The sequence below is a fragment of the Pelodiscus sinensis genome, chromosome 2 (genome assembly GCF_049634645.1).
Source record: "Pelodiscus sinensis isolate JC-2024 chromosome 2, ASM4963464v1, whole genome shotgun sequence".
Taxonomy (NCBI): Eukaryota; Metazoa; Chordata; order Testudines; family Trionychidae; genus Pelodiscus; species Pelodiscus sinensis.
Genome location: NC_134712.1, coordinates 30,194,529 through 30,218,002, shown reverse-complemented (window position 1 = coordinate 30,218,002; position 23,474 = coordinate 30,194,529). Strand labels below are relative to the sequence as shown.

The window sequence follows — 23,474 nt, the reverse complement described above, 5'->3', positions numbered from 1 at the left end:
TCTTTTTTCCAAACTAAACAAGCCCAGTTCATGAAGCCTGGCTTCATAGGTCATGTTCTCTAGACCTTTAATCATTCTTGTCGCTCTTCTCTGTACCCTTTCCAATTTCTCCACATCTTTCTTGAAATGTGGCGCCCAGAACTGGACACAGTACTCCAGCTAGTGTAGAGTAGAGAACTTCATAATGGGATCATCCCTTTCCTCTCTTTTGTACCAGCAGAAAAAGTTAACAAATTGGAGTTCATCATTATCATTTTGGGGCCTCAGAATTAACACGCTCTGAAAACGAACAGGGCACTTAACACATCTCAGCTATTTGTTCAGGCTGTTTGCAAGAACAAGCTAGCCTGGCTACATTGGTTTACATGTCAATTCCATTCTGAAAGTTGTTGAGGAGGACTAAAGACTTTGAAAGAATTGATTCTGGGGCACAAGATGGCAGCTTGAAGAACAAAATGCCAGCTCCCTGAGCTACCATGAACTAGTTCAACTCAACCTCTGATTCTGCCTCTCCCCATCTCCTTCCTGCCTCCTCTCAGCTACCCACAAATATCCACCATTGCATGACTGTTCCCCCCAGTACATTTCCTAGTATTTTTTCCTGTTTAGTTTAAATGACTCAAGAGGCTGGATTTTCATCACTCCCCTTGGGCAATTCTTCCACACCATATTATATCTTAGTTCTAGGATGTTTTTTTCCTAGTGTTCAGCCAAACTTTTCTCCTTCTTTGATGTGTCAGCTACTTACTCTTAGAACAATACTGGAAAATGGACAACCCAACTCTGAAACAAGAGCAGGGCTTTATAAATTTTAAATAAACACATAAATAATAAAATGATTAATATTGCATATATGTTAATGTATAACTGAACTAATTTTAAAGAAGTATTAGGAGTCTGAATGGTAGCTCCTTGGGCTACATTTAAATTTCTGACCAAATGATATCAAATTATTTTCCAAAGGAGAGAGTGTTCTGACGCTAGTTTGGTAAACAAAGCATTAGTGGTTTGCAATGAACACTATAGGCTAATAAATGTTACTATTAAACAGATATGTTGGTATAAAATATTGTATTAATGTAACAATATGCACTGACTATTAATCTAGTCAAGTACTACTGATTTGCTATATTACAAGTAAAAATGGTTTGCCTCACATTTATTTCTTGTATACAATGGATTAAATTTCCTGTTTTCACTTTCAGTAAGAATAGTGCTTAGAATTGTAAGTAGACATACTTATCACTATTCAGAACTGGGATCATATAAAGTACTGTCATCATCTATAGAGGCAACATGCAGCATTTCATGGTTTACTAACGAAAAAGGTTAACAACCAACTATAAGTGAGTGTGGTGAAAGATAAAATTAACTCAATCTAAGAAATAATCCTTAATTTATTCACTATGCCTTGTCTTTTTGAAGAAGACATAGGTAGCTAGTAGTTTTGTTAAAGTGGTTTAAATAGCTGAGCATTTTTACCCTTCACATAAACAAACTGATGTATTGTACATTCAATAAATTAAGACGTTGCATTCAGAGAGAAAAACATTTAAAACTTTTAGCATGAGGTAGGTAGGAATGTGGGTGGGAGAAGAGAAAAGGTTTTACTATGGACGGTCTTCCTTCATTCCTGGTTCCTTTGGGGATTGGCTCTCCATGCAGTAGTGTGGCTCTACTGCCTTTTAACCATGCATAATTGCACAAGATAGAGTAAGAGGAGGATTTTTCCTATTGATTGGACTATATAGCTTTGTTTTCCAAGTTATACATGAGACTTACATTAGAAAAGGGTTAAAAAATTGTTTGGCAGGGAATGTCTTACCTCCTCGACAGTGCCTTATGGCCATTTTACATCTTCTGGACTCTGCAATGGTTGGGCATGGTATTGTGTCCTTTGCCGGTTTTTTCACAATTTGTCTTGTTCTTGTTTCCAGACCCCACTTAAATCCACAGGTTTTATTATTTCTGCTGCAAGTTGCCCATTCACTCCAGGGACCCACTTCACAGCCTTCTGATAAAGCAAAATAAGTAATAAATTAGCGGACTTTGTCTGTATCTCTTTCTTTCACAATAGATGGCAACTCTAACTAGCAAGAGTATTAAATTAGAAGTTATTGCTTGTAAAATTTGTTTAGTGAAATCTCAGATTATGATCTTAGTTTGCAGTTTTTACAAGGCATTTGCATCAAAAACCTGAGTTATCCTAAAAACTGACACAAACAACAGCTAGCCAACCACAGATTCCTTGTAACAATTCCCTCTTCATGGCTTTCATTATTTTGATGGTTTTAATAACGCTCTCATTAAATGGTTCCTGTTTTATATTTGACACTATTGTATCTGGAAGATTCTTGCTTGTATTTTTGTCCTTTGAAACTGAAACTTGTGGATGAATATTCTTAATCTCTTTCTTCTACTCAAGCAATGTACAAAGTAGTGTTTGTACCAAAAAGAATGGTCTTCTGAAACTTTGCTTGGTGGGCATATTCTGTTCACATAGTGTTATTAAGCAGAATGAACAAATGACCTAAAGAAGTCAGATACGGAGATGGAAAAGGATAGAAGAAATAAAGCACAAAACCATACAGCTACTCCATAAAAGCATGGGTATAATACTATTATTAATGTCAGTCATTGAAAGATAATTAGTCAGCTCTCCTATCCCACCCCTCATCATGAGATGAGCTTAAAATCGTGAAAAAAATAATGAATAATGCTGAGTTCTCTTCATTTGCTATGCTATTGAGCCTTTAGATTTGTGTTTTCCTCAGTCATAAAGGATCAGTTTAAAAAAAATAAAAACAGAATCCCACATGGCATTATTGTAGGTGTGAGGTAAATCCATAACCAAACCAGGGCTGCTCACTCAGCTGCCTCTCCCACAGATCGAGGACATCTGTCGAAGGAGAGGAGCGCCTTGCAGAGCTCCTGCTACACGACCTCAGCTCAATGTGCAGAAGACTGAATCCCCCTCAGTGCACAGAAAGTTGATCCTGGTTGGTCAAACCTGCTGATCTATGTTTGGAGGAACTGAATGGACTCCATAGTGCTGAGCCAATGCATGGGATTCACCATCTATGGAGTCCCCCATTGCATGCTGCAGCAAGTGAGGGAAGCCTTACTGCTGACTTCTCACACTTTTCTCAAGCGAGTCCTAGAGGAGGGTACTTCCCAACTGCACCTCACACCTGGCCCTTTGGACTTCACCATTGGGACCATGATTTGCAAGCCTCCCCTGTCACTCTTGACATACTATGTGAACCAGATGCACACTATGCAGTTGGTCTGCCTTTCAATCACCATACCAGAAGTATCCCGGAAAAACTCCACTACATCCAGGGAACGCGTCTGCTCTTCCAAAATTTTTTTTTGGAAGAGCAGATGCGCTCTTTCGGAAGCCCTGTATTCCTCATTTTATGAGGAATAAGGGCTCTTCTGAAAGAGCAGGTTTTTCTGACATTTGGTCCAGTGTAGACGGACCAAATGTTGGAAAAGCCTCTTCCAAAAAAAGGATCGGAAAAATGTACACAAATTGCGGTTCATAATTTGCTTATCTTTTTCTGAAAAAAACCCAGCAGTGTAGATACCAAGGAACTCATACCAATCCAGGAGGGTGAGTATTTGACTCTGGTCTCACAGCCTGCTAGGGAAATTCATTAGTGACTCCTTCACAAACATACACCTGAAATGGTTCACCACCTCCCCTGACACCCGTCCCTTCTATAGTGATAAGGAACCCCTGGTGCACATTTATATAGCATGTATCAGACTGGAGGAGCCCTTTGTCCAGCTTCTTCAAAACCTTCTTAAGTTAAGGTTGTACTTTTCCCCGGAGTCTTGATCTAAACACACTCTATCTGTGATCCTATGACATCACAAGATCTTGTCAACCTCCTCTTGGTGCTGCCCAAGGTGGTCCTCTACCATATCAGCAGGAGGAAGCGGCGGGGAGGGCTTTGTGACAGGAAGCCTATTTCTGGTTCCTTTTCAAGTCATATCTCCAGGCAAATTTCCTCTGCCCTGTGTTCATTGGCTCTCTGTATGCCTTGGAGAATCAGTAAGCGCTATCCAAGGGTCTCTGCTTGGCGTTCCCCTTTGAATCTGAGATTTTATTCCTGTGACCTTCACTCCCATCCCTCTTTTTTCCTTGCTGTCCCTTGTCATTGGTTGATGCCTGAGTCTGGTGCCCCCTCCCCCTTATGCTGCACGGAAAGGCCTTTAATAATGGGCAGTCCAATACCCCACCCATTCGCAGAGCCTCAGTCATTCCCCTGCAACAGAGCTGCAGTAAGCATGTAGCCACAACCCAGCTGTACTAACTTACCCTTCCCAGAGTCTGCAGTTACTCGGCCATCAAGGCTGCAGCAACCTATCTCAGAGTGGAGCCTGGGTCACATGACCAACCCACCAGAACTGCAAATCAGTCTGTACAACAGCACTATCTAGTCAGGAGCTCTCCTGAGGTGTGTCTAGCCTACAGGGTTTTTTTGAAAAAAGTAGCCTTTTTTCGAGAAAATGTCCCCTGCGTCTAGACTGCTGCTGCGTTCTTTCGAAAGTAAATCAAAAGAACGCGGCAGTTTTTTCAACCATGGAAAACCTCATTTTACGAGAAAGAAGTCCTTTTTTCGAAAGTGCTCTTTCAAAAAAAGATGCTATTTAATGCAAACTGTGCTTTTTTGAAAGAGAGCATCTAGACTGCCTGGGTGCTCTCTTGAAAAAGTGGCTTGCTTTTTCGAAAGTACTGGTTGTAGTCTAGATGCTCTTTTTCGAAAGAGGCTTTTTTGAAAGTATCTTTCGAAAGAGGCTTGCAGTCTAGACATAGCCTTGCTGTCTCCCAATGTATCAGACTCTCAACTTTCAGCCTGCTCCTGCCCATGCTCCTGCTCCTACCTAAAGCTTGCTCAAGCCCTGTTCCAGTCGTGTCTTTGCCCTGCTCTGACTGTGCTCCAGGCCTTGCCTCTACCTCCTGATCCCACAGAACTCTGACCACCCAGCTTTGACCCTGGGCCTGTATCTGGACTCCAGCTACAGTACTGATTTGGTTTCTAACCTCCCAACTCCGACCTCTGGCCTATAGCTGGATTCTGGCTACAATACTACGTCTGGCTTGCCTACTGTCTCTGATCTGTTCTGACCCCAGTCTGTCCTCAAATCCCAGTTCCGGTACTATCCTCAGACCAGGTCTGCCCTTACATCTGGCTTCGACCTCTGCTCTGACCACTAGGCATGAGTACACACCAGAAGCTGGAGCCTTAACAAAAATATCAAATATCATGAGTCTCACCAAGAAGTCAGCAATACTGGCTCAGTTTTATAAACTTCAAACTTTACAAGCATTAAACTGAGACTTGCTCCTTTTCTGAAGTAAATCCAAAGCCATGTCAGGAATTCCGTTCAGTGGATTTACAAAATCTGCAGTTAGTACTCACTATACTCTTGCAGATTGGAGAAATCAAACATCAGGAGGGGGATGAAGTGAATTCGGTTTTCCAGTCTCTGTCCTGTAACCCTACCCCATTTGCTCTGCATGTGTGGATGTGGGTGTGGAAGTACAAGCTCATTTCCTTCTGGCTTTTGGGTTTCCTGAGGAGTAACCCCCCTGCCAGACTTCATGTGTTCCTATTACTCCCTCCTGCATGTTGTCGAGCAGCCAGCTTGGGGATGCAGAGGAGAGGAAGAGAGAACACACTAGAATTAGTGCTAACATAGTGCCACCCAGCAAAGACCAGAAGCTGGAAAAAACAACGCCCTCTGCTCCCATGCTGCCCTCTACACATTTGACATGGGAAAGAGAAGAGAGCTTCAGAAAAGGGTGAATGAAGGCAGAGCTAAAATCTCCTCCTTAGTATGAACCCAGCTAGCCCTGTGGAGCTGTGTCTAGACTACATGGCTCCATCGATGGAGCCATGTAGATTAGGGCTGTAGGCAAAGGCAAATGAAGCCGCGATTTAAATGATCGCGGCTTCATTTAAATTTACATGGCTGCCGCGCTGAGCCGACAAACAGCTGATCAGCTGTTTGTCTGCTCAGCGCGCTAGTCTGGACACTCCCCTGGGGGTATGTCTACACTACAAAGTTAGTTTGAACTAACGAATGTTAGTTCGAACTAACTTTCATAGGCGCTACACTACCGCTCCGTTAGTTCGAATTTAATTCGAACTAACGGAGCGCTTAGTTCGAACTAGGTAATCCTCATTCCACGAGAATTAAGCCTAGTTCGAACTAGTGGGAGGCTAGCCCTCCCCAGGTTTCCCTGGTGGCCACTCTGGCCAACACTAGGGAAACTCTACTACCCCCCTCCCGGCCACGGATCCCTTAAAGGGGCACGGGCTGGCTACAGTGCCCGTGCCAGGTGCAAGCCTGCCAGCACCCAGCCAGCAGACCCTGCACCTGGCAGAGATCGAGCCACCCACCCGATGCCCCCCAGCCCTCCCCCTCTTCCCGGGACCAGGCTGGCGGCTGGTCACCCTCCTGGGCTAGTGCGGACATCGTGGACCTTGTCCACGATCTCCGCACGAGGCACAGGAAAGTGGCCGGCTTGTGCGGGATAGCTGCCAGCCTGGCCACCCAGGAGCAGGTGTGCAAGAGAATCAAGGGGGTCCACTGAGACCCCCGACCCTGAGCCCTGAGCTTACAATGGCCGTCCTGGGTCAGACCAAAGGTCCATCTAGCCCAGTAGCCTGTCTGCTGACAGCGGCCAACCCTAGGGACCCTGGAGGGGATGGACCAAAGACAGTGACCAAGCCATTTGTCTCATGCCATCCCTCTCCAGCCTTCCACAAACCTTGGGCAGGGACACCTCTCCTACCCCCTGGCTAATACCACTCCATGGACCCAACCTCCATGACTTGATCTCACTTCCCTTTAAACTCTGTTCCAGTTCTAGCCTTCACAGCCTCCTGCAGCAAGGAGTTCCACAGGTTGACTCTTTGCTTTGTGAAGAACAACTTTCTCTTACTAGTTTGAAGCCTGCTACCCATTCCTTTCCTTTGGTGTCCTCTAGGCCTTCTTTATGGGAACTAATGAAGAACTTTTCTGTATGCACCCTCTCCACCCAACTCCTGCTTTTAGAGACCTCTTTCCTGTCCCCCCTCCGTCTCCTCTTTTCTAAGCTGAAAAGTCCTAGTCTCTTTAGCCTCTCTTCATATGGGACCTGTTCCCAACCCCTGATCATTTTAGTTGCCCTCCCCTCTCCCAGCCTCTCTCTTCCCCTCTCCCACCTCCTTTTCCCAGGCTCCCCCAGTTTTGTTCAATAAAGACAGATTCCATTTTGGAAGACACGTTATCTTTATTTTGTACATCAAGAAGAGGGGCTAGGGAAGGGTAAGTGGAAGGAGGTGAGGGAGGAATGGGGCACGAGCCCCCGATGGGGAGGAATGGGCTGGCCCTGCGGGCTTCTGGGTGTGGAAGCTCTCCTGCAGCCCTCCAATTGCCCCCTCTCCCCAGATGGCAGCCTGCGGCAAGTGCAGCCGGGCTGATGGCCGAGTGCTGTGATGTGCCCAATGTGGGCACTGAGGGCACTCCAAGCCAGGACTGCTTTGCAAGCGGGGCACCCCTGAGAACTGTCTGTCCGGGGTGGGGGTTGGGACCCTTTAAGCACAGCCCTCGGCTAGCCTGAGACAGCATCTCCACGCTCTAAGTCCTCCTCTGATGCCCTGCCGGCACTGCTTCCGGCCATCCTTAACCCTTCTTCAGGGTCCACTTAATGTGGACGCGCTGTTCGAATTAGCAAAACGCTAATTCGAACTAGTTTTTAGTTCTAGATGCGTTAGTTCGAATTATCTTAGTTCGAATTAACTAATTCGAACTAAGTTAGTTCGAATTAACGTTGTAGTATAGACGTACCCCATCTGAGGGAGTAGGTTTTGCCCACAAATGGTCATGATTCTATATGCATATTTTTGTGTTAGTCTCTAAGGGTATGTCACACTACAACGTTAATTCGAACTAACTTAGTTCAAATTAGTTAATTCGAACTAAGCTAATTCGAACTAACGCATCCAGACTAAAAAACTAGTTTGAATTAGCATTTTGCTAATATGAACTAGCATGTCCACATTAAGTGGATCCTGAACCGGGGTTAAGGATGGCCAGAAGCAGTACCGGCAGGGCATCAGAGGAGGACTTAGAGCGTGGAGCTGCAGTCTCAGGCTAGCCGAGGGCTGTGCTTAAAGGGTCCCAACCCCCACCCCGGACAGACAGTTCTCAGGGGTGCCCCGCTTGCAAAGCAGTCCTGGCTTGGAGTGCCCTGAGTGCCCACACTCGGCACATCACACCACTCGGCCATCAGTCCGGCTGCACTTGCCGCAGGCTGCCATCTGGAGAGAGGGGGCAATTGGAGGGCTGCAGGAGAGCTTCCACACCCAGAAGCCCTCAGAGCCAGCCCAATCCTCCCCATCGGGGGCTCGTGCCCCATTCCTTCCTCACCTCCTTCCACTTACCCTTCCCTAGCCCCTCTTCTTGATGTACAAAATAAAGATAACATGTCTTCCAAAATTGAATCTGTCTTTATTGAACAAAACAGGGGGAGACTGGGAAAAGGAGGTGGGAGAGGGGAAGAGAGAGGCTGGGAGAGGGGAGGGCAACTAAAATGATCAGGGGTTGGGAACAGGTCCCATATGAAGAAAGGCTAAAGAGACTGGGACTTTTCAGCTTAGAAAAGAGGAGACGGAGAGGGGACAGGATAGAGGTTTCTAAAAGCAGGAGTTGGGTGGAGAGGGTGCATACAGAAAAGTTCTTCATTAGTTCCCATAAAGAAGGACTAGAGGACACCAAAGGAAAGGAATGGGTAGCAGGCTTCAAACTAGTAACAGAAAGTTGTTCTTCACAAAGCAAAGAGTCAACCTGTGGAACTCCTTGCTGCAGAAGGCTGTGAAGTCTAGAACTAGAACAGAGTTTAAAGGGAAGTGAGATCAAATCATGGAGGTTGGGTCCATGGAGTGGTATTAGCCAGGGGGTAGGAGTGGTGTCCCTGCCTAATGTTTGTGGAAGGCTGGAGAGGGATGGCCCGAGACAAATGGCTTGGTCACTGTCTTCGGTCCATCCTCTCCAGGGTCCCTAGGGTTGGCCGCTGTCGGCAGACAGGCTACTGGGCTAGATGGACCTTTGGTCTGACGCAGTACGGCCATTGTAAGCTCAGGGTTCAGGGTCGGGGGTCTCAGTGGACTACCTTGATTTTCATGCAAACCTGATCCTGGGTGGCCAGGCTGGCAGCTCTCCTGCCCTAGACGGCCACTTTCCTGTGCCGAGTGTGGAGGTCGTGGACGAGGTCCACGATGTCCGCACTAGACCAGGCGGGTGCCCGCCTCTTGCAGTCCTGGGCAAGCTCCCGGGAGCCGCCAGCCTGGTCCTGGGAAGAGGGGGAGGGCTGGGGGGCATCGGGTGGGTGGCTCGATCTCTGCCAGGTGCAGGGTCTGCTGGCTGGGTGCTGGCAGGCTTGCACCTGGCACGGGCACCGTAGCCAGCCCGTGCCCCTTTAAGGGGTCCGGGGCATGGAGGGGGGCAGACGAGTTTCCCTGGTGTTGGCCAGAGTGGCCACCAGGGAAACCTGGGGAGGGCTAGCCTCCCACTAGGTCGAATTAAGTGGCTACACACCCCTTAATTTGAACTAGCTAGTTCGAACTAGGCTTAATCCTTGTAAAATGAGGTTTTCCTAGTTCGAACTAAGCGCTCCTCTAGTTCGAATTAAGTTCGAACTAGCGGAGCGCTAGTGTAGCGCCTATGAAAGTTAATTCGAACTAACGTCTGTTAGTTCGAATTAACTTTGTAGTGTAGACATGCCCTAAGGTACCACAGGACTACTCATTTTTTCTCTGATTTTATGAAATTGTATGTGTACATTTAGAAGTTATATATATTATATGTGAAGGATTAGTTTAGAAGTTTTCTGGAGGATGAGATTTTTAAAAGGATAATGCTGATTTGTAACAAAATTGACCAAATTCTGATATAGAAGAGATCACACCAACATTGCATATTTCTCCAGATTTTTAAAAAGCACAATGATAGAGAGCAATGCTTTTCTGAAAACAGTGATTACTTTATTGAGACAAAAAAAAATTAAGAGCCAGATTACAATCGTAGTTTCATCTGGTTTATGTACCAACATTGGTAAGGGGAAAAAAATGGTGTGATGTAATTACTTGAACTTGTCCTCCTTAATATCTAGAGAATTCAAAATGTCAGCATGAGACTTTTATAATTTTCAGTCCCAATTAATAAGTCATTTGTAATCAGAAGTGCAGAATAAATCCAGCAGACATTTCATAAAGATACAGGTATTAAAATTAACTGCTATGATAAAGTTGTGCAAAGACACTCACCCACACATTCCATAGTTTCCTCTAAGGATGCAAAGCCATCTGGGCATTCTCCAAAACAACGGCCTCTGTGTAAGTAAAAGCCAGCTTTGCATTTGGTGCAAAAGTCTCTGCTAAAGCAAGAGTCGCAGTTTTCTATTCTGCATCCTGAGACACATTTTAAAAGTTTTCAGTTAGAATAAGGCCAGACATGAAAACACTTGTAAAGCAATTATATAGAAAAAAACCCAGAAGTTTACAAAGGGATGCAGTCAATCTGAAATCCACCCAGTATTTTTTTAAATGATCTTTAGCTACCACATTTGCCTAGAATTTCTCGTACTATTTTCTGTAGTTTTATAACTACATTTTCCCATTTTTTAATTTTTCTTCTTTGTTGCTATATTAAAGACATGCCCAAACAACAGAAACTGACTCAACAGTGGAAAGTGTGAAGTTAATTGTGCACAAAGTGCTTCCAAATGCATAAATAAGTTAAAATGTCTATTTTTCTTTTGCCTTTAAATGGTAAATAATAAATATAATGAAATTTCAGAAAAGTTTAACTTTTGAGCTGACTATCCTCCTTTGTGGGATAACATTGTGTTTAATAGAACTATATTTTGTTGTGGTTCTCCCCTTCTCCCCCAAATAAATTTGTATTTTAATATATTTGTGTGGCAAAAGGAGGGGAGAGAACTGTTTGGAGAAAGAGGAGTGTATAATGTGAAAACATATATCATTGCTTATTATTACATACAGGATCCAAATGATTTCTATTAGTCGACCCTGAACAGACTATCAGCAATCACAAGAGAATGCTTTCTTATGCTATGTTTTATTTCTAAACTGAATCCATGTGCTATGGTACCAATACACTGATCTTCAGATTTTATTGGTAAATAATATTGAATACTCAGTAACTTGACTTTCTACTTCCATTTTTGTTAGAAATATACATGCCATATATCTCTTTCACAACATATTTTAGTAGCTTCCCTTTCCATGCTGCATTTCAGGATTTTGTTTGCTTTTCTCTGTCTGTGGAGGTGCATTTACACTGCACCAGTAGGTCAAAATAAGATATGCAATTTGAGCTACGTAAATTGAGTATTTTATTTCAATCTAATTTCGAAATAGCTTATTTTGAAATTTGGTGCTATCTACACTGCACCAAATTTCAAAATAAACTGCTATTCCAAAACACCCTCATTCCTTGAGGGCTAAGGGGTATCCCGAAATAGTGCTACAGTCTTGATGTACCCTTGTTGACCAGCTTTCTCTCCCCCTTTCTAAAATATATCATCACAGTGCTAGCTTTTAGGAAATCCCTGTGTTGATGATGCTGAAACTATTTTATACTCGTTGTTTTTACTGACTGCTCAGCTATAGTTAATTATAAAACTGATGCCTTTGTGTTACTTAGAGATATCTGTATTACTCCTGCTCTTGTGTGTCCCAGAAGCAATGTTTGAGAAGATGTCATATGATCCATATGTTTATACGTGGATTACTCACACTGTTTTAAATAGGAAAAAGGCAACTAAACCTAATTTTGCAGAGGATATATAAGCTAAGACATAGTATGGTCTTTCCCTCATCCCAGACTCTGGTCCAGATGTACACATGGAGCAGACAAAAGAGAGGCTTCTGCTTCTCCAAAGCAATACATCTAGGGACCAATTCTTCACTTCTTGTGCTTTCTAATTTTCACTGGATCTCTAAGACATTAGCTTTCTTTCTGATATGGATATTAAGGAAATTACTAAAAATGCAGTTAATAGTGTTACTTGAAAAAATAAAGGTAAACGTTTAGAAATCAGTAACCATGAAAACCTTAAAGATCAATGTCAGACATTGAGCTAGTATGGAAAACAGGAAGATAACAGGAATAAATGTGATCACACATTTATTTAGAGAAGTTTCGACATATATATATATGAGAAAGAGAAAGAGGTCTGAAAATTAGGGATACTTAAAAAGCTATTTATGCAATAATTACATAATATAGTATTACTCTTTTTGCAAGGTTTTGGTTAGTAAAGTCCCAACACACACACCAATGCAAAATATCCAAAGGATGACAGAAATATTGCTAAAGTAAGAACATATACACACACATACGCTATAAATCAGACATATTATTTGAAATATTTTATTATTTATATTTATTTTATTATTTTTAAATATAATAAACTGCATCAATATATCCGTCAATAACCATCTGAAGTCACTGCAGAAAAGCATTTGGAATTCATTTTATGCAACATTGTATCCGTTTTTGTTATTACTTATGTCGTTCATTTCTTTTTCCAAAGGAGCAAGTTGACCCAGCGTGGTACTTCTGAAATAGCTATTGTAATTTCCCCTAGGAACTTTGCAAGTTTATAAATTTTTTAAAAACAAAGACGTTAGTATTTATTCTTGACTCTTAGAATGCCAAACATTACAATAAGGCCACTTAAACTGATGGAACTTTTTGTCATCTGAAGCAGCTAGGGAAGCACAAGACATTTATAGCAACTCTTATTGTAATGTTGGATTATAAATTAGGCAGTTTGCACAAGAAAAGTAATTTGAATTTTGGAATCCCTTTGTGATTATGTAGAATTTAGCTTACTCAGGTTTTTAACATACAATATGCCACATGAAGCAATGGCTCCTCAGGCTCTCCCTCTCTTAGCCCTAGTCTACACTGGGGAGTTAGTATGGATGCTCTACTGCTATTTCGAAATAACTACTCCCCAGAGTCATTCAGAGTAGTAACTACTCCCCAGTGCTTTCTGGGGCTCTAAGTCAAGATAGTGTGTCCACATTAAGGGAGCTTGCCTTGGACTAATTTCAAGACTTCCCTGTAGTGTGGACATGCTATTTCAAATTAGTTATTTCGGGAGTTGTTATTTCAAAATAATTTCCTGGTGTAGACTTGCCCTTACACATCTATCTATCTTAGGCTATGTCTACAGTATGAGCTAGGAGTGTGATTCCACTGCCTGTGTACCACACACTCATGCTAGCTCTCACAAAGCTAATGGGTGTATAAATAGCAGCATAGCTGTAGTGGCAATAGCAGGAGTATAGCTGAGTCATGCCAGTTACAAACCTTCCTGAAACTCCTGAGTTATGTACTTGGCACAGCTCAGCCATACCTCTGCTACCACTTCCTGTGCTACACTGGCTGCCCTTGAATGTATACTCACGGTACCTAAATGGCAGCTAGCATGAGGCTGTGTGCACAAACAGAGGAATCACAGCCGTAACTCACAGTATAGACATAGCCTTATGGCTCCCGTTGCCATAGCATTTGAGACCCTCACAATCTGTTTACATATTTATCCTCACAACATCCTTGTGAAGTAAGGAAGTGCATCCCTACATTGCATAGCTGGAATCCTGAGAGACTAAGTGATTTGCTCAAGGTCACCCAAGGGGTCTGTGGCAGAACAGGAAATCCAGTCCCAGGCTAATCCCCTAACCACTGTACTGCCCATTCTCTCCTCATGCGCAGTCTGCTGTTAGCACTAGACCCCAGAGAGCCTTAAAATGATATTCAGATACTGTGTTTAAATAAATGCCCAAATGTTTGGATACTTAGCAAAAATTTAGTTGCCAAAAAGGGGGTGGTCAGCTGCCCTGCTATATCATCTCCTCTCTCTTTTTTTTTTCTCTGAATGGATCTCCTAGGGGCCTAGCATATGTGTATAGGGAGAAGGCTAGGATGTGATGGCCAGTGAGAACATACATTAGCTTCCATCCATCAACCCTGATCCTGAGATCCTATTCCTTAGTGTAGGGAATAGTTTTCCAGAGTCCTTACTTAGGCAAAACTCATATTGAAGTTAACATAATTGTTTCATGTCCACAAAACAAAACAAAACAAAACAAGAAACTAAACCAAAAACAAAACCCTGAGATTCTTAGTTGGAAGATACAGAAATATTTAATATTGGCAGGAATTGACCATGCCCTTAATACTTAACCTATAATGCATGTGAACTGCAAATTAAGAGCCTGAGACTGCTATGCACTTTCAGGATGAGGCCACAAGGTGACTTGTTCTGATGGTATCCTGCAACAGTTAACTGCAATGTATGTTTGTTATATTCAAGATGCATTGCAAATATTTCATTAATTGCAATGCTTTAATCAAATGTCCAGTATGTTTAAATATTAATAAAAACATTTGCTTCTTGCCCACCCACACAAGACAGTTTGAAAAGACATCAAGGCTTTTCCAAATCATTTAGCCCAATGATGAGGTGCAGAACAGAACATATAAAAGAAACATTAACATCATGTGACCCTCCTTCACATCCAAGTGACGCAAACATATACTTGAAATAATGCATTATCTATTACTTCCAAAACTGAGAGGGAATAACATGTTTTGAACATTTCATTTCTAAATGTTCTGGTGGTTCCTTCTGGCTTTAAAAATCTATGACTCATTTGTGTACTGTTTTAAATAAAAAAAAATCACTTGCCAAAAGCACCCTTTGATAAAAGTGCTGTCCTATTGCTTGATTAATTTTCACTTCACCTGACTTTATGGACACTCCCTTAAAACTTTCCCTGTTTTGGTTTAACAAAACATATGCAAAGAGCATGTTTAAAAGTTAAATTAATAATTATATTCTATTTCAGTTTCTTGATCATAATTCAAAATTCCTCTCTTATTTCCATCATTTACTTTGCCTTTTTTGGTAGTTCGGAGGTTTTTCTTTGAAGGGTGGGGAGGGTTGGTTTGTTTTTAATTTGTGTTTTATTGTATTACTACAAAGTCCACAATGTTATAATTATATTATGGAGGCACCGGCAGCAGCTCCATAGTTAATGTTGAACTGAGATTTTAGAGCAACTCAGATTCATTCCTTTTTCTTATGAAGATGACTGATTCTGATTACCTGACTCTTAACATGTAACTTACTCCAGATTCATTTGAGTAGAGAAGGGCTAATGAAAAAGACATTTCTGTACTACTTTAAGAATTCTATGATCCCGACACTCAGATACATCACACTGCCACACAGCACATACTCCCATAAGCCTTATGATTGGGGGGGGGGGGAGGGGACAATCCTCCACCTAATTAATAATACCCCCAAAATAGACATGGCTCACCAAAGAGCAGAACACAGTGATCACTCCTCACCCTTGATGCACCCACCACACACCGTCTACACAAATAAGCTACTAGAAGTCTCGAACTTCATGAAAATTCACCCCAGCCACATGCAACTATAAAATAGCAGAGGAATTATGTGCCATTAAGGTTGTATTGGAGACTTGGTAACCTTGTCTACAGTCTTAACCAACCAGAAGAATCCAGAATACCTATGATCATCTAGAATATCTATTATTGGTCAAGGCACAGAATTAGTGGAAGTGTCACTGGGCCTTATTCTTCTCTAGATTTGATTTCACAATCCTGTATCATGCAGGCAATAAGAATGCAAGGCTGATGACCTCTCAGAAAAAGGGGAATACTATATAGAAGCTGCTAAGGGGCCACCTTCTGGCACAGTAAAAAGTGCAGAAGAGTCACCATGAGGCATATTACAGAACCACACCATTTCATTGTAGGTCTGCATCATAGGACTTACTTGCCATGCTTTAAGAAGCCCTGCCTTACAGTTCTTTTGCTTTTAAACTCATAACCTCTTCTCAGGTCTCCCCAGTATCACTTCATGACATTATTCCTGGATCAATGACTTTCTCTATGTCAATGGCCTCTCAAAGAAGTCCCAAGACCAGAAATGCTGCATGTACATCATGATACTCTCTGGGCAGGTCACTTTGGCCATTCCAAGACTTTTCTTGTTACAGACTGCTCATTTTGGTGCCCACAAATGTAGGATGATGTTAAGTCCTACATCAGCTCCTATGCTCCAACAAGGCCCTCTCCAAACTGGTGCTTTGTCTTTCTGATTCTATATGAATGCCCTTCCCAGCCCTGCTGGACCTGACCCAATATGGCTGTTCTTATGTTCATCGACTTCAGTGGTGTTTCATCCATTTATAAGAGCAGAGACTGACTTATCTCATTAGAATTATATCTTTTTTCAATAGGGAAGAAGCAGCAGATGGGAAGATCGAACCACAATCAGGGAAGAGCCTGAATGCAGAAACTTAAGACTGTTCTAAATGTGTAGTACTGTCACAATTTCAAAAATGACAACATGATTTAGGAACGTGGCTTTCTATGAGATTTATACTCCTAAGCACTCAAGTCACTTTTGAAAATGAGACTTTGAAGTTTTTGTAAATTTTATCCAGAAAACTTTGCATATCAAAATTCATGAATTTTTTTCAAAGATGATAATATTTCCTGACAAGTTTCAATCTGTTCCAAATATGATTGCTTTAGGACAAATCGATCTGCTGCTGTAAGAAATATCCTTAAATCCTGGTTATAGAATATTAGAGTTCAGATTTCATAAGCTCCTTAATACTAACATTTTCAGTGCCAGTTTATTTGAAGGCCAGAAAATAAATCTCAGGTGGAAAAAATTAATATTTATAGACAATTACATAAATGGAGCATTAAAAAATTGTGTTGAACAAAGACTCTACTAGCAAATCATACTCAAATTATGGTCATATTCAGGAGTAATAAATAAACAGAGGAACCAAAGTGACATTAAACAAATTTTCTAATCTGTTTTTGTCTTCCTGACTCTAATACTAAAATCCTAAGTCTGCTTTTAAAAAGCCAGTATTAAGGGACTAAGATGTTTATTTGTAATTTCTTAAGACTGACTAAAGAGTGGAAACATTTGAAGTACAAATTCAGATCTTAAATTATATCCAGATCCCAGCACATAGAGTCTGTTTTGGTGATGTTTTCTCAAACCTAATCCTTACCGCTGATTATTTTTTTCAATTGAATAGGCCTTGTGTAAATGAAGGGTCAAACTCCAAACAGCTGTGTTTCAACCAAGAGATCTCTTCCTGTTCCTGAGCAGTAAGTGACAAGTTTTGGAATTGAAGGGATGGGAAATACCAGAGGATTATGGGAAATTATTGGCAGACTCTCCAGATCCAATTCTGATGGCCTCTACTTGAGCAGTGTCCACTCTGCAAGATGACTTGGCACTGATTTGTGTTACAGTGGAACTCAGGCTCTGCCCATCTCCTCCCCACTAAGGTCTGCCTAATCAGACTAATATCTGTGTGGATAGCAGCTGTGTTTGGTCTTAAAGCAGAGCCAGAGCCTGGGCATAGTGTGCTGTGTAGACATGCCCACACTAAGGGTATGTCTAGACTACATGCCTCTGCTGACAGAGGCATATAAAATAGGCTAACCGACATAGTCAATGAAGCAGGGATTTAAATATCCCCGGCTTCATTAAAATAAAAATGGCTGGCGCGCTGTGCCGGCTCAGCTGATCATCAGCACAGCGCGCGAGTCTAGAGGCAGATCAGTCGACAGGGGAAGCCTCTGTCGATCGCCCCTGCATGCCTCATGAAACGAGGTTTACAGGAGTAGTCAACAAAGACTTTCCCTGTCGACCGATCTGTGTCTTGACTCGCGCGCTGTGCCGACAATCAGCTGAGCCGGCATAGTGCGGTGGCCATTTTTATTTTAATGAAGCCAGGGATATTTAAATCCCCACTTCATTGACTATGTTGGGGAGCCTATTTTACATGCCTCTGTCGGCAGAGGCATGTAGTCTAGACGTACCCTAATTTGAGAAAGGGTCACCAGACACAAAAATGATCATTCCAGTGTCAATTTATAGCTAGTTTGGTAATGCAGAGTTATCTATTTTACACTTACAAAAACACAGAATAAGCTAAGTGAAATCCACAGTGTTCTACGTACTGATATGATAGAGATTTATAAAATCATGACTGGTGTGGAAAAAGTGAATAAGGAAAAATTATTTATTTGTTCCCATAACATAAGAACTAGGATCATCAAATGAAATTAATAGATAGCACATTTAAAAAAACTAAAAGGAAGTTTTTCTTCACTCAGTGCACAGTCAACTTGTGGTACTCCTTGCCAGAGGATGTTGTGAAGACCAGGACTTTGTTGTATTTACACTGCACAGTAGGTCAAAATAAGATATGCAATTGAGCAACACAAATTGCATATCTTATTTCAATCTAATTTAAAATAAACCACTATTCCGAAATGTCCCTTAATCCTTGTGGAATTAGGGTTACAGGGACGTCAGAATAGCGAGCTTATTATTTCAAAATACATCTGGTATCCCTAAATAGCACCACAGTCTAGACATACCACTAACAGGGTTCCAAAAAAGAACTAGATAGATTCTTGGAGGTTAGGTTAATCAATGGCTATTAGCCAGGATGGACAGGAATGGTGTCCCTAGCCTCTGTTTATCAGAGGCTGGGTGTGGATGAGGGGTCCACTCGATGATTACCTGTTCTGTTCACTCCCTCTGGGGCATTGGGCACTGGCAGAAGATAGGATACTGACCTAGTATGGCCTTTCTTATGTTCTTATGTTCTTAAATTGGGGACTCAGGGAGTAACTGATGAGGGGGCTGGAGGAGGATTAAGTAGTGTCACTTTGGGAAGAGTGAGAGGACAAGAAATGGAGGAGAGCTGTTAGCTTGGCTGGCGTTGAAGAGAGAGGGAAATGAATGGAAAAAAATCTGTGAAGAACAAGGAGCAAAATGAGAACATAAAAGTTTGGTGAACAGAAAGGAGGTCAGAGGCTAAAGCTCCCCAGTTTAACATAAATCTCAAGCTACAACATTAAAAAACTGAGGATCTATTTAAACGTTTAAGTAAAATGGCCTAAGCACCTGTGCTTCATCTTCAAGATACAAATCGAAACACCCTATAGGCCTTTCACAGAGTCTTTACAAGTCTCCTATTGAAGTATCTGCAAACTCAATGGATACATCAGTTTCTGGGGGCATAAAATGGACCTACTGCCTCACTAGGAGCAGCTATAGATGAATGAGAATTTTGTCATTATAAGAATTCTTTAATAATCACTTAGTAATGTTCATCTCGTATGTTAAACCATGGATTTGTTATTAATGGACACCCTTTTAAACACTTGCCAAGCCACAACAAGTATCTTTTCAAACATCAATTAGTATTTTACAAATATACAAGTGTCTTGTTAAATCTAAATTGACTACAGATTCAGGAACCTTAATTTAAAGCATTGCCAGGATTTTTAGCTTCCAGACAGATCTATGGCAGCCCTACTGAAATGATACAGAGTTTGGCCAATAAGTTACAAAATAAGAAGGATGTGTCCAAATGCTTATCATGTTTTTGTTGGGAAAAAAATAAGGCGCCTGCAAAGTAGATTTTATCTAAACCTCAGATTCTTGGCAGTTAAATTTTATTTTCAAAATCCCAAATACTTTTTAGACCACATACTAGACTCGTCTCTTTTCAGTTTTTAAAATAAAGCCATTTTTTGAATTAAAGGAAACAATAACAAGAGTACCTAAAGCTACTTTTAAAAAACTTAAAAAGCATTGATTTGATTTCCAGTTGACTGCTTCCTCCAACTGGTCTGTGTATCTGCTGATGTCTTGCTATGAAGTTGTAGCTGATATATAGATTTCAGAAAAAGTTAGAATAGCATTCCATGGGCTAGTCTATATGAGCATTAGCCAAGAAATTTAGCTGTTATTTTCAAAGTAAAGATTTGATATTTTGTAACACAAGCTTAGTACTTGGAGACATTACTTAATATACTAACTTTAATAAATATATTTCGTTAAAACTTATTTTATGATTGTTCATTAATTTTTACTCTATGCTAAACATTATTTTAGGCAAATGGGACTAGTGATGATTGTGACAGATAAGGCAATTTCCTGCAATATCTTTAGGAGATTTTACTGTATTAAATGTGTTTGTCATTACTGGCCAGTAATTGTACATAATTCCATGAGAAGTATGACAGTGTTCACCATACACCACCCCTGAAGGAGTTAAAGTGTCTCCGAAGGGATAATTAATCTAGTGGGCTGCACTTGCGAGGGACATGGACTTGACTGACAAGCACAAATTGACATGGAGCCCATCTGCCCTAGGAGCAGGCAGGACTTGTGAAAAGCCAGACAGTGAGAGCAGTAGGGAGCTACAAGGTTGAACTCTACAGTCACAATTGGGCCTAATGAAGAGAGGAGGAAACCTGAGGGGCAGGGCAGAAGCCCTGGGACTCTGATCCTAAAAAAAGTGTTTACCCTTAGGGAGTGGTGGAGAAAAACACCCACAAAAGGCAAAGAAGGAAGAAGCACAGGTAAATGGCAGACAGGATTGAGACAGTGTAGACCTTGACTGCAGATTGAAGGGTCCCTGGCCTGGAAACCAGAGCAGACAGTGGGTTTTACTTCTTCTATCAGTCACTGAAAAAGTGGCACAGCCTTGACTTGGCACCCAGACAGCTGGTCTGGGGAGACTGCTATCCAAGAAGAGGAAAATTGCATAGGGACTTTGGTACAAGGCCATGAAGAAGAAGTACTGCTATACCTAGAAAGCAAGAGGGGATGCTGTGTGTGTCCGACAGAGAAGGGCTAATATTCAGATGCAGCTACAAGGGGGGTCCCTCACTGGTGAGTAGACCCCATGATAGGTGGAGTGACCACAGATCCTCCAGGAACTAAGAAAAATAAGAGATAATTAGACAAATTCATTCAGGTTATAACAACTCCAGAGAAGGACCATCACCTGGTGTGGTGTGGACATACAGTTCAAACAGGATTCCAGAGACCAAGCAGGACTTTTGGATAAATAGACTGACTTTAAACTGATTCAGGGCCTTCCTTCTGATCCAGAAAAATGAACGAATGCTTCCTGGTTTGGGCTGAAAGACCTTTGGCCTACTGAGGCCCACAAGACTGATGAATGACCTCTGGTATATTTGTATTGTGTGCCTAGGATTATATATATATATATATATATATATATATATATATATATATATATATATATATATATATATATATATATATAAAAAATGTGGTGGGTTTTGTTGTTGTTGTTTTTTGGTAGTGATTTCACGTTAAGATTAAATGTGCTTGCTTTTAAAGAGCTGTGTGATGCTTATAATTCCTGGAAGTTACAGCTGTTCCTAGCCTTCAAAGAAAAAGTCAAGTGCAGATGATGGCCTGTTCAGGCAGTCTGGTATACTGGGAATATTATGATATAGGCAAGGGTTTGTTCTCCTGGGGACAAAACCCATCAGGAGGAAGAGAGATGGATCCTCTCTGACCAAGAGAGGAAACTGTTAAAGAAATGGGAGCCCTCAGTGTGGACCCTGGAAGGGTAATAAAGATACAGTAGTACTACATTCTGACAATGAAGACTTTGGGATGTTTGGCACCTTGGTGAGAAGGAGTCTGACTTATGAGATAGAAAGAAGAGTTACATAATAGTCTGAGTACCTAGTCAAAGGTGAGAAGAATGATGAGTCTCCACGCTCTTGTATACTCCAAAAAGGGAAAGGCAAAGGTCAGTTTAGGCAGTTATTATGCAAAAAGATTCAAGAGGGGTTTATCTTAAACAGCCTAAAGTAGAACCAATACACTGAAATTATGGGTTTCATTTTATTCCCCAGTAGAAATAGCGGACTTTCCTGAGAGCTTATTTCCTTCTGACATTCTCCTATTCAGAAATTGGGAGGAAGGGAGAAATCTTTTGAGTATTTCTGTTTCTACAACAAAGATTACACAGAAACATTCAGCTTTATGCCCTCAATAATTCAATTAGTTCTCTCGCCCCAAAAAAACTCTTTGTCCATTCCTGTACACAAACCATCCTTACATGACTCATCCTGACCAGAAAAACTTTTTTAACAGTTTTCCAAATTCAAAATGCATAAATCAGTTGCATCTATCAAAGAAACTTAGTCTTGGAATTCACAAATTTCCATAATTTTGGAGCTGTTACATTTGGCTGTAGTATTTACAGTGTTATGTCTGGCATTGCTCATGCTTTTTAAACCATGTCAACATTTTGTATAAAAATATGCAATATTGCTCTTCTCGCACAATGGGCAAATGTTCGAATTATAAAACGTTAAACATTTTTTGTGACTGTAATAGACATTAATAGGGCAGAAATCACTATAACTAATATGAGTCAACTCCTAAAACTCACAAGATATTTTATTCTAGCCAACATGTTTAATATTTTTAGCTAAGAAAATGCTATCTGAGCAATAAAACTTAAGAGGCAATGGTCTCAGAAAGTCCATCCTACGTGAAGAATTGTATTCTATTTTTCATATATTTATCTTACCATACTTGGAATACTTCTGGGCTGTGTCTAGACTGGCCAGTTTTCTCCAGAAAATCAGCCGCTTTTCTGGAAAAACTTGCCAGCTGTCTACAGTGGCCACTTGAATTTCCGCAAAAGCACTGACTTCCTACTGTAAGAAATCAGTGCTTTTTGTGGAAATACTATGCTGCTCCTGTTCGGGCAAAAGTCCCTTTTGCGCAAAACGTTTGCGCAAAAAGGCCAGTGTAGACAGCTGAGATTTGTTTTCTGCAAAAAAGCCCCGATCGCGAAAACGGCAATCGGGACTTTTTTGTGTGTCTAGATTGGCCACAGATGCTTTTCCACAAAAAGTGCTTTTGCAGAAAAGCGTCCGTGCCAATCTAGATGCTCTGTTCCGAAAATGCTTTTAACGGAAAACTTTAAAAGCATTTCCGGAAAATCATGCCAGTCTAGACATAGCCCTGAAGAACACAGTTGCTAGCTGTGTTTCTATGTATGTCACACATGAGCACCGAACCAAGAATGAAGACAAAGCTGGGCCATACATATAAACCAGCTAGTGATAATTTTCAACATAATCTTTTTCATAAATATTATTTGAAGGGAATCAGAATTGGTCTACATATGAAGGGCATCATTAATCTCAAAAAGAAGATTTTCAAAAGCTCAAAGGGCAGTTGGATGCCAATGAGTGTTGAACTAGTTACTCCTGGGATGTGGCAGCACTTGCAGGTTTAAAGTGGTTTTCATCCTATAGAGTTGAGAGTTTTGTTCAATTGCTTTCGGTACCCCTCCTCCCCCCACACTATACAAATTGTTTCAATGTCATTGTGCGTACTCAACACTCAACAAATATCAATGGAAGTTGGGCACTTAATATACATATGTGTATTTGAAAAAAATCTGCCCCATAATTCAGGATTAAAAACATTGTCACAGCCAAAAATT

At 41.3% G+C, this 23,474-nt stretch overlaps 1 protein-coding gene across 3 annotated transcripts in view; it reads right to left on the bottom strand.

Annotated features, from left to right (window-relative positions):
• The window catches only part of RSPO2 (R-spondin 2), a 177,665-nt gene that overhangs the window by 75,068 nt on the left and 79,123 nt on the right, over positions 1-23,474 (bottom strand). The window contains exons 4-5 of one of the 3 annotated variants that reach the window (XM_075920218.1): positions 10,326-10,469; positions 1,826-2,014 (exon numbers count right to left, since the gene is read on the bottom strand). In XM_075920218.1, coding sequence (XP_075776333.1) covers positions 1,826-2,014; positions 10,326-10,469 — 333 coding nt within the window. The remainder of the gene's footprint in view (positions 1-1,825; positions 2,015-10,325; positions 10,470-23,474) is intronic. The other 2 variants (XM_075920219.1, XM_075920220.1) reach the window with 2 other exon arrangements.